This window comes from Echinops telfairi, unplaced genomic scaffold (genome assembly GCF_000313985.2).
Source record: "Echinops telfairi isolate 266 unplaced genomic scaffold, ASM31398v2 ScPeMD7_70;HRSCAF=299, whole genome shotgun sequence".
Lineage (NCBI taxonomy): Eukaryota > Metazoa > Chordata > Mammalia > Afrosoricida > Tenrecidae > Echinops > Echinops telfairi.
The window spans coordinates 66,360,460-66,375,893 of record NW_022103968.1 but is presented as its reverse complement, the minus strand read 5'-3'; the positions used below and the strand labels follow the sequence as shown (position 1 = coordinate 66,375,893).

General features: G+C 41.1%; 1 protein-coding gene across 4 annotated transcripts in view; it reads right to left on the bottom strand.

Annotated features, from left to right (window-relative positions):
• VCL (vinculin) overlaps positions 1-15,434 on the bottom strand; it is a 129,300-nt gene that overhangs the window by 26,178 nt on the left and 87,688 nt on the right. For 2 of the 4 annotated variants that reach the window (XM_045291170.1, XM_045291171.1), the window contains exons 7-10: positions 8,451-8,544; positions 7,493-7,640; positions 2,205-2,358; positions 1,295-1,470 (exon numbers count right to left, since the gene is read on the bottom strand). In XM_045291170.1, coding sequence (XP_045147105.1) covers positions 1,295-1,470; positions 2,205-2,358; positions 7,493-7,640; positions 8,451-8,544 — 572 coding nt within the window. The remainder of the gene's footprint in view (positions 1-1,294; positions 1,471-2,204; positions 2,359-7,492; positions 7,641-8,450; positions 8,545-15,434) is intronic. The other 2 variants (XM_004701178.2, XM_004701179.2) reach the window with 1 other exon arrangement.

Below are 15,434 nucleotides of genomic sequence, written 5' to 3'. Positions count from 1 at the left end.
GTCACTGGAAACATGCAAGTTTAATGAAAGGTAGTATCTCACAATATACTTGACTCTGATTATTCATGGAGTGTATTAGTCTGGGTACATTAGAGAAACAAATCCACAGAAATTCATATGTATAAGATACGTAAGTGCACATCAAGAAAACTTCCCAACCCAGTGCTGGCCAAACCCACAAGTCCAACATTAACCCATATGTCCAACACCAATCCACAAAGTCCTCCATCTCACAAAACACACACTGTGATGCCGACTGCAGGAGGAAAGCAAGGTCAGTGAACGTGTAAGCATCTCAGTGCTGACAGGGGTCTCCACTCGGCTGCTCCAGCACCCACCTGGGTGCACTGGGGTAGGTCCATGCGGCTTCTCCTTGGGGATGTCTTGCAGGAAGTCAGCCTTGCCAGCTGAAGCAGGGAACTGGCTAAGGCAGCTGCACCCTGGTCCGACTATCACAAAGCAAGAGACCCGAGAATTCGAAAGGCGAGGCTCACCGAGCGATTTATCTCTCTGCCCATCAATTAAACCCACATGTGTTTATCGGCCAGGTTGGCACAATAAACTAACTACCTCATGGAGAATGGGATTGGAGGATTGATGTGGAAAGAAAGTAACTTTTACTTTGTATTGTACCCTTTCTTCATGTTGGAGTTGTTTTTGTTTGTTTGTTTGTTTGTTTGTGAGGTTCTTAAAGAGAAAAAAGTTATAGCAACACCTACAGCAACAAAAAGAAAGCAACACCCTTTTTTCCCAAATAACCAAAGCTGGAGCCATGAAATCTTTAAAAGATGCAGCTGTGTTAAGTAAGCTGTTAAAGGAATAATCACCCAGAATTGTAATTTAAAGATCTCTTATAATTGCTATTTAAAAAATGACATTGCTGGGAAGGAAGAAAGTGCCGTATCAAGACTAACACACACACACACACCTGTATTTTCATAATTAGCCACAAAAGTTATATTTTTCATCTGTCTGGAGAACAGATATGACACAAACATGATGTGGCAGAAAGTCCTACCTTAAACTTTCTCCTTAAATATCAAAAATTTAGTTATAAGCATCATTTTCCTATTAATTTAAAACTATATGACCAACAATAAATCAGTAAGTCTCGGTTATGCCATTTATTAAAAAGTTAATACCTAATCAAGTCATATCACACAGAATCCCTGAAAACGAGGGGAGAAACATCATCCATCCATGGACCAACAGGACCTTCGGGAGTACATTGTGCTTAAGTTAATGAGAGGGCGATTGCTTGATTGACAGGGAATTTAAAGAAGCAAATACATACTGTCTTCGTAGATCCGCCAATTTCGAAGTCAGGGCAGCGATTTCTCCCAGGGAACGCAAAATGTCATCTCTTTCTTTAGGATCATCACACAATTCTGCTATTTTCCGGGCTTCAGTCAAAGCCCCTCGGATTTGTTCTTCTCCTTCGGGTCCACCATTTGGATCTGCAAGCCAATTCTACACAGATTGAAAAGGAGATGAAACAAATGGAGATGGACGAATAAAACCCACTTCACAAAGCTTTAAAAGGCCACCAGAAATAGTTCCAAAGGATGACAAGGCACAGTGTCAAACATTTTCAGAATGAGGACCCTTATTGTTTTACACAGGTTCTTGGCTGAAGTAAGATCCATCCAATTCCTTATCATTTCAATAACAATCTGTTTTCACCTTCTTTAGCGTAAGATAGCTTCACAAGATTTGTCTCATCTTTGAATAAATCACACCTTATTAATTCTGTCATCTCAAAAACATTCCTGTTTCTATATGAAATGCTTGAAAATCATCTTCTAGAAGGCTAAAATAAGAAAAGTTTAACTCTTTGAACAAATGTTATGTGCTCTGAGATGAGGAACAGTTTTAATATGCTATAATTTGTCCCAGAAACTAAGATTCTCTTGGTACCCAATGTTCTCATTTTTAACTAATCAAAGTATTCAAAATCAACATAATTACTTCCCCCAAAAAAGCATTCGTCTAAACCTGTGGCAGTTGGTAACATGGTGACTGCTGAGAATCAGGCATCACCCAGAAACACCTATTATCCACCCACAGCTATTGTCTCAAAAATAAATTCCTTTTTCTTCCCTGTACATGACAGTCAAAGATGGCGGGCGGGCGGGCCCCAGGCTACTGATGAGCCCACCGGTCTTTCTCGTGTTCCCACGCCCTCCGGAGCATCCCAGCAGTACCTGCGCAGCATCCATCTTCTTGGCGATGCTCTGCTTCGAGTCGGTCATCGCTTCCAGCTTACGGGCTGCGTTTTCCACTTTCGCTGTGAGCACATCCAGACCCTGCGACACTTGCTGGGCTTTCTGCATGGCCACTGGCGACGAGCCTTGTCCTCTACTCAAAACAGACAGATGCAGACTGACACTGTACTTTTCAAATACTTACTCGCAAGAGATTCCTAAGGGCAGGGTACATATCATTTCTGTTAACATGCTTGCCTTACGTTGGTCTGGTTTTTTTTATCTTTCCATGTAAATATGGGAAAGCGTAAGAAAACAGAGATAACCAAAGGAGATACTCAAAGCCTTGATTTTCTCCTTGGCTTTTTAAAATACACATGACCTTCATAGAAGTGTACAAGCACTACGAGGACCAGGTCTGCACATTTTGATAATAATGATTCTCTTCTTGGTGGGGACTCCAGGAGAGAAATGTGCGTGTGATCTTATTGCTATGGAGAGCTCTGTTGCCATAGTCATGTGTGCTTTAGAAGCAACCCATTAGAATATCTTATTTCCTGGTAATAAATATTGCAAGTGCTTCAGGGGGCAGCACACAGTGATTTTGAAGGCAGACCCAGCAGGTCTGTCCCAATCCTGGCTCCTAGCACCTGGGCGCCTTCGTGACGCTGTTGGCCCCTCACTGAGCTCGTCTTCCAGCAGGTGAAAAAGAGTAACAAGACCTGCCCTTGCCCTGCTCACCTCGCTGCTCCTTGGAGGACCAAGATAATAAACACACACTTGAAAATGTGTTGGCAATAAAGACATACAAACAGATAGCCAATTTATATTACGGAATTATCAACATTACCACAGTTCTGATTCTAATGATAATTTTCATTAGGAAGTGCAAGTAGCCATCTTCCACTCCTAAGCAATCTAGAAACATCAAGCCAGTTTAACTGAGGAAAAGCAAATGGGCACAAGAAACTTGTTTTCCATCAAGTTCCTAGTTTCCCCTCTGAGAAGTGGTATACAACATTACCAATATTCGGGTGAACCAGAGGAAACTTGTTTTCCCCATGAAAGAGATGTGCCAGGTAATATGTGCTATATAAGTTCAGATCATTTTTATCCATCCAGACTGCTAAGGACTATGATGGGGCATGGAAACTTTTATTAATTGGTAGAATGGCATAGTTGATCATCCTAATCTGAACTTTCAGTTTTACAGTGAGCTCTAAGAAATCTTTATTTCTCTAACTAATATTAATCTGTCATTAATTCACTTACTCTTTTTAAGTTCACCTGCTTTTTATCTAGACCAATCTTGAGGTACAGAAACCAGCATCACAGAGTTCTACCAGTATCACTGCACAGGAATCCAGGGCTGGGGCACAGAGTGACATGCTACAGCTGTTAGCTTGAGTGCACACAGAGGTTCCTCAGCAGAAAGGCCGAGTGATCTACTTCCAAGCAGAGAAAAGGTCACCTTCTGAAAGCTCCCAGGAGCACAGTCCTCTCAGACACACAGGGGTCCCCAAGGGTCGTAACCAACTCAAGAGGAATGGGTTTGGTTATAGGTCGGAAGGGAGGTCAAAAAGTTTTGGTGTATAATCACAGAAACTTTTACTACACAAAAGTAACAAAATGTGCTATTGTTCCTTGACATGTCCTCCATCTAGAGCCAGAGGTTTCTGGAGGCGGAGTTTTCATGTCTCTAACCTTCCCTGGAGAATGCCATGCTTTTTGATTTGCACCATGCGAACAGCGGTGGCATCCTCGAAGGGCTCAAATCACGACCCTTCCCAATGCTCTCTGAGTTCGGGGAATAAAAATAAGCCTGAAGGGGCAACATCAGGGCTGCTGGGGAGATGGGGTAAGGTTTCCCAATGTTCATTCCCACGCAGGGCCTTGGGTGCTCTTGAAGAGTAAGCAGGGGTGCTGTCATAACGGGAAAAAGACCCCTCCATGCACGTGTCCTGGCCTGTGTGTCAGTAATGCAATTTTCCATTTCTTAAGAGGTCCTCAAAAGCCCCCACCAACTTCCTGTGCCCTTCGAGAACATCTAGAAAGACTGTCCTTTTGAAATAAAAATTAACACAAAAAACAAAAACACCTCTCCATAACCTGATCAGACCACTCCACTTTGAATTTCACTGGCCCAGCAGATCCCCCTGGGAGCCCATTGTTTTGATTAAACTTTGTGTTTTGGGGGGAAAGGCACCTGAAGGAGACTGAGACACGTGTGTTACTGAGGGAACTTGTCTGCACCTGTCCACGAAGAGCAGAGACATGCTTAAATAAGTTTTGTTTACAATAAACCCATGTACGTACAAACTAGAACCCTAATAGGTATTGAAAGGTATAGAAAGTACTATATGTTTCTTTTGTACTTGAGACCATGTATTAGTGGAAAGGAAAATCTCTGGAAAATATATTCTCTAAGATTTAATTTGCATTTTCCATTCAAACCTCATAGTTCATGATGAGGAACACTGACATAAGAGATCAATCATGAAAAAGTAAAAATCTATACGGGTTGTAAAGCTTTCTCAATAAAAAGTTTGAGTCCCATAGGGAACCAATATATACTTAAAAACGAAAAGCCTAAAACTGAAAATTTAAAGTAATGACAAAATAGAAGACTTACAGAATATATGATAGAGGTATTTCTTGAAAGGATAAAAGATTATTATTTTTTATAAAAAAGAGCCAAATGTCTTTCTCAATAAAATTGGAGGAATAAATATTCTCATGTGAAAAAAACAAAAATACTAAAAGCCTTACTTCACTAAATAAAAGAATATCAATGAAGAAAAGGTTACTGATTTTTCCGAATTAACACGTTACAAAGCTGAGCACATTTAAGAAGGATTTCCAGGGGGACGGCTTTCCAATTTTTCACTGTGAACAGATGCAGGCCCCTGGCTGCTCATCACCATTCCCTCGTTTTCCCTTTGTAGACTAATGGTCGCTAACATACAGTAACGACCTTGTCTTGCGCATGTTTATCTTTCTCTGAACAAATACAATGTGTGTTTGAGAAGCCAAGTGCAAATTGTCTACCACACTGTGTCAAGGCTGTGGAGAAAAGAGCCAGCCCTGAAAAATGAGAAGACTCTAATCAAACGCCACTGCATTTCTGCCAACAGGCACGGCACTTCCTTTGGTGCCCTGCTGCACAGTTCTTGTCCTGCTCCTGAGAGAGACTGCTTCCCAGCAGGATGAAAAGGCTCACTGGGCTGAATGGGATGTGTTTACTTACACTCCTCCTCCTCTCTTTAAGGGAGAAACCTTTAGCGGGAAGCCCCTGGAACTTCCAGAGCTTCGAGTTCTGTATCCTCTTGGGTGAGCATATATCTTTTGGGGTAGAGGCTAATCGCTTTCAACAGATTATAAAACTGATCTTGGTGCCAAAAGATTAATAATCCTGTAAAATCTTAGTATTTCTTAAATCAACTATGTCAACACATTTGGCACCAGGTGTCATGGTGAGCAATACTTTGAGACAGCTCTGTTTGTATGGGTCCCTATGCATCCCAATTATTTGAAGGTGTTTCAAACATTCTCAAATCAAAATGAAACCTGGTTTATTTTAAAGTCTTCAAATTTTTTCATTAATATTCATGTCATAAAATTCTATAAAAATCAAACTCTTTCAGAAATTTATTAACTCCAAGAATGGATTCTAAGGAAAAACCGATCGCAATGATCAATGCATAACGCCCCCTACCCCCACCCTAAGGGGTGGATGAACAACAGAAACATGGGTGAAGGGAGATAGCAGGTGGTGTAAGATATGACAATAATAATAATTTATAATTTATCAAGAGGTCACAAGGGTGAGAGGGTGGGGGAGGCAGGGAAAAAAGAGGAGCTGATACCAAGGGCTCAAGCGGAAAGAAAATATTTAGAAAATGATAATAACAACATATATATAAATGTACTTTTATATATATATATATAGATAGATGTACTTGATACAAGTGATGTATGGATTGTTATAAGAGCTGGAAGAGCCCCCAATAAAGTGATTTATTTTTTAAAAGAAAAATGATTCTAAACATTTTATACTCAGATTTTTCAATACCGAGCTACACACATTGAATGTGTTAGGGAAAGTTCCAAAAGTCAAGAATTGGAAAAGGGCAAAGGGAGGAAAAGAATCAATGAACGCAAATGTCTAATGATGGAATAAAGCTCAAAGTACCTGAGAGGGCATGAACGAAGGGGCTAGCCATATAACTGACTTAAATTGACAGATCAAATAATCCCAGGTTTTCACTGTTTACGCTTTTTTTAACCCCTCTTTCCTTAGAGCTATCTACCCAGGCTAGACTCTGTCACTGCCCACTATTGTTCACACGCCTCCAGCTGGGCATCACTGCCTTGGGTCCATCTGCTGCACGAGACCTCTTTAAAGTCTTGAAGACCAAGGATGTTGCTCGGCGGACTATGGCGCACCTACCCCACGCCATGGTATTTTCAACAACCTCATCTGTGTGTCAAAGCTGGACACTGAGCACAGAAGGCCAAAGAAGAGTCGATACACTAGTTATGGCACTGACAAAAACACTGAAAGCCCAGAAACTGCCCAGAGAATTCGGAGATCGATCTTGGAACAAGTACAGCCATTAGAACGCTCTTTAAATGCGAGAATGGTGAGACTTGTTCCCACGTATTTTGGACATGTTATCAGGAAAGACAGTCCCTCAAAAGAGGGCATCCTGCTTGGTGGGGAGGTGGCAACAAAGAGGACAGACTGGCATGGTGGCTCCCACAATGGGTTCAAACTAAGGTGACCAGATTTAAAGCGGGATACCACTGACCGTGGGTGGGGTGGGGGGGATTCTTGATTAAAAATTTGGTCAATATGGACCAAATAGATCGTTCCCTAGCTTGTCATGCATTCTTTCCAAAAATCGGGACTTTTTAAAAACGCCAAAAAACGGGACGGTCTGGTCCCCTTAGTTCAAACAGAACAACAATGGTGAGGCTGGCACAGCACTGGGCGGTGCTTCTTTTTGTTGTGCAAACAGTTGCTGTGAGTCAACCATCCGGATGGCACCGAACAACACAGCTAGAAAGTGAAAAACTTTCAAGTTCATTACACAGTATTTTCACATCTTAGCACTTTCAGCGAAGGAAAAGTTTACCTCTATCTCAAACGAATTCATAAAATATTATCTACTCACTGAAAGGACAATTCAGTAAGATTGCCAGAGACTTGTTTTCTAAATCACCCCGTTAGGAATGAGACCCTGCATGTTATCGGCAGTGGCTCCGTAAGAGCAGGGTTGCTTTACCTGGCTCGGAGGTCGGCCACCTGATCGGTCATCTGCCCTAGCATTTTGCAGGTGCCCAGGATCTCTCGGCGCTCTTTGCCGGCACACAGTTCACCGACTTTCCCAGCTTCATCTAAGATCTGTCTGATGGCCTGCTCACCAGCATCTCCTAAAAGGAAAAGAGAGATTCCATGTCTACCTTGCTGACAGGTTCATTATTTAGAGAGGGTACTTTACAGGTTCCATTATGAAGGAACACAGGATTTTAAACAAGAGAGTGAACAGAAAGCAGGACATCTGATAGCTCACAGCCAAACCGAGCCCTGACGAACACAGGGTGAGGTTTCAACCACAGACGCTGCTAAGAAAGACCCTGGGAACCCTATCTAACTGACAAGTCTAAGCATCTTGTGGTAAAATGATAGATGATGGAAATAGACTCTAATAATTTCATGGTACTTAGCACCTCCAACCCTTTTACACTCATTCAAATATTAATCGAATGATGAATGAATATTAGATGAGAAAATCTATAAGCCGAGTTCAATAAGCCATTTGGGGATTATCTGTACACAGTCAACTTTGCTTTCCAATCCTTATAGGTATCATCATTTAATCTGCTTAATTAAGTACTTCATTGGCATAAATGGAAGCCTGCCCAATGGGAATGAGAAGAGGGAAGCTTCGATTCAAAGGAGTTATCTTTATGAACCACTATGCTTACAAAGAATGCCCAGCTCAGCTTGGCTTCTTCCTCCATGATGAAAGATCATACAGTCTATGCCTTCCAGTCATTTTAAGGCCCAGCAATGCTGCACAAGCTAAAAGTATCAGAAAATGGGGTCTGGGGTATGCTCCAAAATGTTAAAGTATTTATCACAGGATTATGAGATGATAAAATAATCAATCCCTTCCTTTTCCGGCTTTTATTTCGTTTGCCTGGTTTTGTCACTGGTGCTGTATAAATCATGAGGATTACCTGGAGAGGCACTGGGGTCCCGCAGCCAGCCTTTGGCCTGGTTCAGTTTGGAGTCTATGGAGGCCAATGCTCGCTTCATGGCTTCCGTGTCCTTCAAAAGAAATTCTCCCAGTGACTGGTTTTGTCAAAATTGTGATACCATGATGCAAAGTGAGTCACAGCATTAACAGTCACTAGTCCTGCAATAGAGCCTTGAAGATATTCTCATCACATCACAACTCTCATTTCTGTCAAAATGCATCCGCTTGCATGCAAATCTTTGGTTAATTCTATTCTGTTTCTTGATGTCCCGATTACTACTACAGAAACTGTTAAAATCACCCAAGCCAGACAATGTTTCATGAATCCAGACCTGTCGTCACATGCCTCGTTATCAGCCTTTCCACTGCCGGAGGCCCTGCCAAAGTCCTTCTAGCTTTGGGGAAAGTCTCATTAGTATGTGGTGCCACGAATTACAATTCTTTTACTTCTTTTTTTGTTTACATCTTGTTTTGAAACACACACAACACACACATTGGATGATGTTCCACTCTATTTAACGAATGTGGAAAACTCAGAATTAGTGGTTGGAAAAAATTGACAATGTTAATTTGGCAATTTAATTTCAATGCTACAACTAAATCGCTAAATTTAATACAAGAAAAAAAGAGCTGTTCTGGCCTTCCCTGCCTTCTTCGTGGAATTCTCGTGCCATTCCTAAACCTAGAAAAAGAGGATACATTAAGCAGGTTCCAGGTTGCTACTGCAATCAGGATTCATGATAATTACTACAAAGCCTTTGTCATCCAAGGCAAGAAGGGACAAAAGCTTCACTAAAAAATAGTGGGATATTTCCATGAAGTTTTTAAGCCCCCTCATATAACAAGCTGAAAAAACAGACTCTTATCAGAATTGAAAGACTGCCCGTCTTATAAGTATCTTTAACTTTTAAAGTCAAAGCCTTTGAACCTTTTAAAGTCAGCGCATCTCTTTTGTTCTAGAGAACTGATTCTGACAAAATCCAATCCATCATAGCCTGGAATGTCTGAAATGCTAGACAATGCTTTATAAATCCTTCTCTTTCCCAGACCCCGCAGGACGGGGCTCATTAAAGGTGTTGTGCCATCACTGTTCCACACGGGGGCACCATAGCATCCTCACAATTCATTCAGACAATTGAGCAGAAACGTGAGGAGCTGTCTTGAACCAAAGGGACTGAACCAAACCCACTGCAGCAACCCTACGGAGCACACTAGAGCCAGGAGATAGATCCCTCTGGGCTGGTCGGAACCACCACCAAGGTTCCTGAAGCACCCCGAGTTAGGCCTACTCAGCACCCTTACTCGGCTTCTCCGCCCTGTTCAAGAATCATTACAGGACTCCCAGCTTTAGGATCCCCCATCTGGACAGACAGATGCAAGGTCTGCGGTGCCGCTAAGAGCCTAAAACAGCAAATAATTCTTAGCCATAGCACTGAAGGGAGGCGACCTGAGTTACTAGGAGAAGGGGGAAAAGAAAAGAAATACAGTGGAAAGGTCAACGTTAGTCCAATTACTTTTCATTTAATTCTAAATTATGAAGGCCCAAATCAATATCCTTTTCAAGAGCAACTCAGGAAACTTCCAACTTAGGAGGATCAACTTGGTGAGTCTTCAGGGTCTTCTCAGGCATAGATTTAAAAAATCACAAGTTCTTATTTAGGTATGTATGTGCACAGATAGAGAGCAGAACTTAGGTCAATTTTTGGAATTATTTAAGACCTATTAATAGCCATTTCCCTAAAGCATTTAAATTTTCAGTGAGAAAACCAACTGATATTTATTAGATTTAAAAGACCTAAATTCAAAATCAGAAATAAAGGTCAGAAAGTATTTACTGTATGCTAACTAGTTAGGAAACCAAGTTTAATTGAGAATATTCTATATGTCCAGTTCTATTTTAGGCATTATCCCCTTGGTTAGCTCATTAAACCTCAAATGTAAATGCAATTTAATTTTACGAATTGAGAAATAAGGGATCAAAAACTTGCAGACCTGGTAAGTCCTATAATCCAATCTGACCTCAGATTTGTTGACTCCAACTATCTTTATTTTCTGTGAGCGGAAGTCAGAAATTGTTGGTGTGTTTTCCTTTAACCTAAGAGAGTCACCAACACTCCAAAACCTTTGATAACAGTCAGAAAATCTCTGCCTTGTTAATGTTGGTTTTGATGAATTCTGCCCAGAAAAGAAGCTCAAGAAATCAAATTTACAATCTCCATGAGCCTAAATGGTGCTTTTATTCTCCAGTGCCTCTAAATGATCTGAAACACAGGAGAAAGTTGGCTTTGCTCTATTTAGTAACCTCAGAAATATGTCTTTTTCTTTCCTCTCCCTTATAAAGATCAAATGGTCACCCCACTGAGAGGAAAGAAGGTGGTTCTCAGGAAGTGAGTAATTTACTCCTGAGTGGGAGATATGACAATACCGTGAAGTTACAATTAAGATGGATACTCATTTGCTCCAAAAACAATCACTGACAAACCTGGACTGAAATAGCATCTTAAATTAGAGAAGTTCAATGAGCTAACAAAAGTTTCAATAGCTTTGAATTCAGAGTTTAATTTTTAGAGAAGCTACAATAATCACTGAAAGGACCACCTTAAAATTCTTTCTGAAATACTGTAGTGCTATGGATCAAACAGTGTGTCAGAGTCATTGTCGTCTCCACCCCACCCACCCCCTTCCCCACCAAAATAGGTTGAAAATCCTAAACCCTATGTGCCTTTGGCTATAATCCCACTTGGGAATGGATTGCCTTGTTATTTCAGTCAGGCAATATTAGCGTAGATTGTTATTGGGTTTTAAATCAAACTCTTTTGAGATATAAAGACAGAAAATTGCACAAACAAAGAAGTAAGCAAACCAATATGGGGGAAGATAAATTCCATAGCACATGAAATCTACAAGGTCAACAAACAGTGGCCTTCTACTCAGGTACTCCCTCAAACACAAGAATGCTTTGTTTTAATAAACTGGCATTCCGTGATGCTCAGCTTTCTGACACGATTGCTGAAGACAAAATGGGAGCATAAGCAAATGTGGTGAGGAAAGCTGAAGGTGCCCGGCAATTACAAGATATAGCGACTGGGGTCTTAAGGCTTTACATTAAACAAGCAGCCATCTAGCAGGGATGCAACTAAGCCCACATGGAAGCAGCACACCAGCCTGTGTGATCATGAGGTGTCAACGGGATCAGGTATCAGGCATCAAAAGACCCAAAACAATCATATCCATGTGAAAGAGGGAAGAGTGCAGAGTGGAGAACCAAAGTCCATCTGTAGACAATTGGACATCCCCTTACAGAAGGGTCACAAGGAAAAGGCGAGCCAGTCAGGGTGCGGTATAACACTGATGAAACATACAAGTTTCCTCTAGTTCTTTAAAGCTCCCTGCCCCCGCTATCATGACCCCAATTCTACCTTACAAATCCAGCTAGACTAGAGATTCAGGGATTCAGATAGGGATTCAGGTAAGAGCTGGTAACACAGAGAATCCAGACAGATAACCCTCTCTGGACCAATAATGAGAGCAGTGATACCTGGAGGGCAAGGAGAAGGTGGGGGAGAAAAGGGGGACTGATCACAATGATCCACATATAACCTCCTCCCAGGGCGACGGGGAACAGAAAAGTGGGTGAAGGGAGACAGCAGTCAATGTAAGACATAAAAATAATAATAATTTATAAATTACTAGGGGTTCATGACGGAGGGAGGGGAAAAAAATGAGGAGCTGACACCAAGGGCTCAAGTAGAAAGAAAATGTTTTGAAAATGATGATGGCAACAAATGTAAAAATGTACTTGGTACAATGGATGGGCGTATGGATTGTGATAAGAGCTAAACAAGCCCCCAATAAAATGATCTTTTTAAGTAGAAGAAACAGAGCCCCAAAATAGATTAAAAACCTTCTCCCCAAACCAAAAACCCTTTCCCTAGAGCTAGCACCCTGAATTTGAGCTTCTAGTCTCTCAAACTTTGAGAAAATAGCTTTGTTTGTTAATAACATTCCCGTGTGGTATTTCTATTATAGCATCACGGGATAACTAAGCTGCGGGAGAAAGACAGGGCTGTCTACTCCAGTAAGGAATTAGTCTGGGAAACCCATCGGGACAGTTCTACCCTGTTCGACAGGGCTGCTCTGAGAGGCCCTGGACTGGAAGACAGTGAGTGAGATAACTAAGACAAGGCTATTGAAAAATAGCTTAAAGACGAGACGTTTGAATGGCATCTGTTTGAAAAATGGCGGGAGCAAGTATGTTGGTGTCCTAAGACTCTTCCAGACATTTCCATTAAATGGTAGTGTTTACCACTGTGAAAGAATGCACTACTTCTAAGTGTAAGGAGTCCACACTGGATTTGATAGAACCTAGGAATACCAAAACCCACAGCCAACATGTCAACCCCAACTCATGGCGGATTTCCAAGACTGAAACTCTTTACCAAAGCAGGTGGCTTTCAATTGAGTATACATTTTTTCTTAAAAACGTTTATTTTTTAAATGAGAAGGACGACTCCTCTGAACTCTTATCGGGTATGTTATTTTTAGAGTAAGTCTAAAAAGACCAGGTCTTGTCATGAGATCTGAAGACCTGGCAGGGATGTGGTTCCCCCCCTCCCCTATTCCCTTTTACCATAAAACTGAGCTCAATTTTTAATGAACAAATTTGAATATGTTGGTACTTTCTTCCACATTCCAAAAGGTAGAAAAGACAACCTTAAAATCCCCATTTTTTAAAACGTTTTTCTAGGAAATGAAATACTCCTAAATTTAAATGTCGACTTAGGCCTCAGGAACACCTGTAAGATAGCACTGAGCTCCCCTACAGACAGCCAAGAACTGCTGACAGAGACAAGAAAGACTGCACCCCAGCTCTAACAACAAGATATGGGAGTGAAGACCCCTCTTTCGCTTTCTAATAAACTGACCCCCTTCTGCTACCAACACTTCCCCTGCCAAAGCCAGTCCTTCCTTTTGTTGTTTAATCATTTGATTGGGGGCTCGTACAACTCTTACCACAATCCATCCATCCATCCATTGTGTCCAGCACATTTGTTGCCATCATCATTCTCAAAACGTTTGCTTTCTGCTTGAGCCTTTGGTATCAGCTCCTCACTTTCCCCCTACCTCCCCACTCCCCCCTCCTTCATGAACCCTTGACAATTTATAAATTATTATTATCATTATCTTACAGTGTCCAACGTCTCTCTTCACCCACTTTCACCCACTTTTCTGTTGTCCATGCCCCAGGGAGGAGGTTATATGTAGATCCTTGTAATCGGTCCCCTCTTTCTACGTCACCCTCCCTCCACCCTCCTGGTATCACCACTCTCACCACTGGTCCTGAAGGGATCATCCATCCTGGATTCCCTGTGTTTCCAGTTCCTATCTGTACCAGTGTACATCCTCTGGTCTAACCAGATTTGTAAGGTAGAATTGGGATCATGATAGTGGGGAGTGGGGTGGGGGGGAGCATTTAGCGACTAGAGGAAAGTTGTATGTTTCATCGTTGCCCTCTCCTGACCACATTCCCATCCCAAATCACTGTTTTCAAAGAAGAAAAATCTGAGAAGAATAGATTGGGCAGTAAAATAAAAAATTTTTAATTCTTAAGATGAGACAAAGTCTCTCAAATTAAGTATACTTTCCAAATTATAAACATATATTACCTATGTATGCACAATCAAATATTACAACTAAAATAGCACTTAGAAAGAAAACAACAATTTATTTGATATTTTTTACTTTCTTTCTTTAGGAGTAATTAAAAAAAAAAATCAAGCACAAGTTACTGTATAGTCAAGGACAACCCCCTGTTTCTGAGAACAAGGACGCTTTGAAAGGGTTTCCAGTGCCTGCGACCTTTCAGGTCTTTGTTCCAAGGTGTCTTTGAGTGGATATGAACCACAACCTTATGGTTCGCAGCCTAGCACTTAAACAGATAAAAAGGTGTAGATGAGTAAATTAGCTATCACAAACTCATTGTATTAAGTAGCTAAAATAAAAGATGAAAGGATCATACACAACCCTTTTTCAAAACTAAATAGAAATCAACCATTAGACCTATGACATTAAACACATGACAGTGTTTCAGGATTACAGGCGTTAACCATTATTTCTCTCTGATGATGGACAGCACTCTTCTTTGCAAGGCATCTCAGTCAGTTATTGCCTTTACCCAGCCTGAACTCCAGTGGTGGAGACCCATAGCAGGACCAAATTCTAACGCAAGCCATCCAATATCTCAAGGTACAGTGGGGGCAAGGTTCAAAAATTCTTACAATAAAGGCTTTCAAATTTTTCTAACTTCCTCCTATTTCTCAAGATGTAAGTAATATACACAGTAAAAAAAGACTACTAAGATTTCTCTAAAACCATATCAACAGCTAAATTTACAAAGGGTAGTTGTGTCTACCTCACAAAAGCTTTTGTTTAATAAAATATTCTCAGGAAAAGTGCTAAATTAATTGTTAGCAATCATTGTAAAATGATTGTTAATTTAAGGATGGGCAATTTTTCTTTCAAAATAAAACAAAATATTGAAAGACAAAGTTACTTCTAAAACTTGCGCATCCATAATTTTTTTCAAGATCATTTTATTGGGGCCTCTTACCGCTCTTATAACAATCCATACATCAATTGCATCAAGCACATTTGTACATACATTGCCATCATCGTTTTCTAAACATTTACTTTCTATTTGAGCCCTTGTTATCAGCTCTTTTTTCCTTCCCTCCCCACCCTTCCACCCTTGTAACCCCTTGATAAATTATAAATTATTGTTATTTTCACATCTTACACCGACTGCCGTCTCCCTTCATCCATGTTTCTGTTGTTCATCTCTTCCCCACCCCCAAAGCCCACCCACCCCCGCCCTGGGGGGGCAGTATGTGACAATCATTGCAACTGGTTCCCCCTACCCTTCCCCCTACCCTCCTGGTATCACTACTCCTATTTCTGCTCCTGA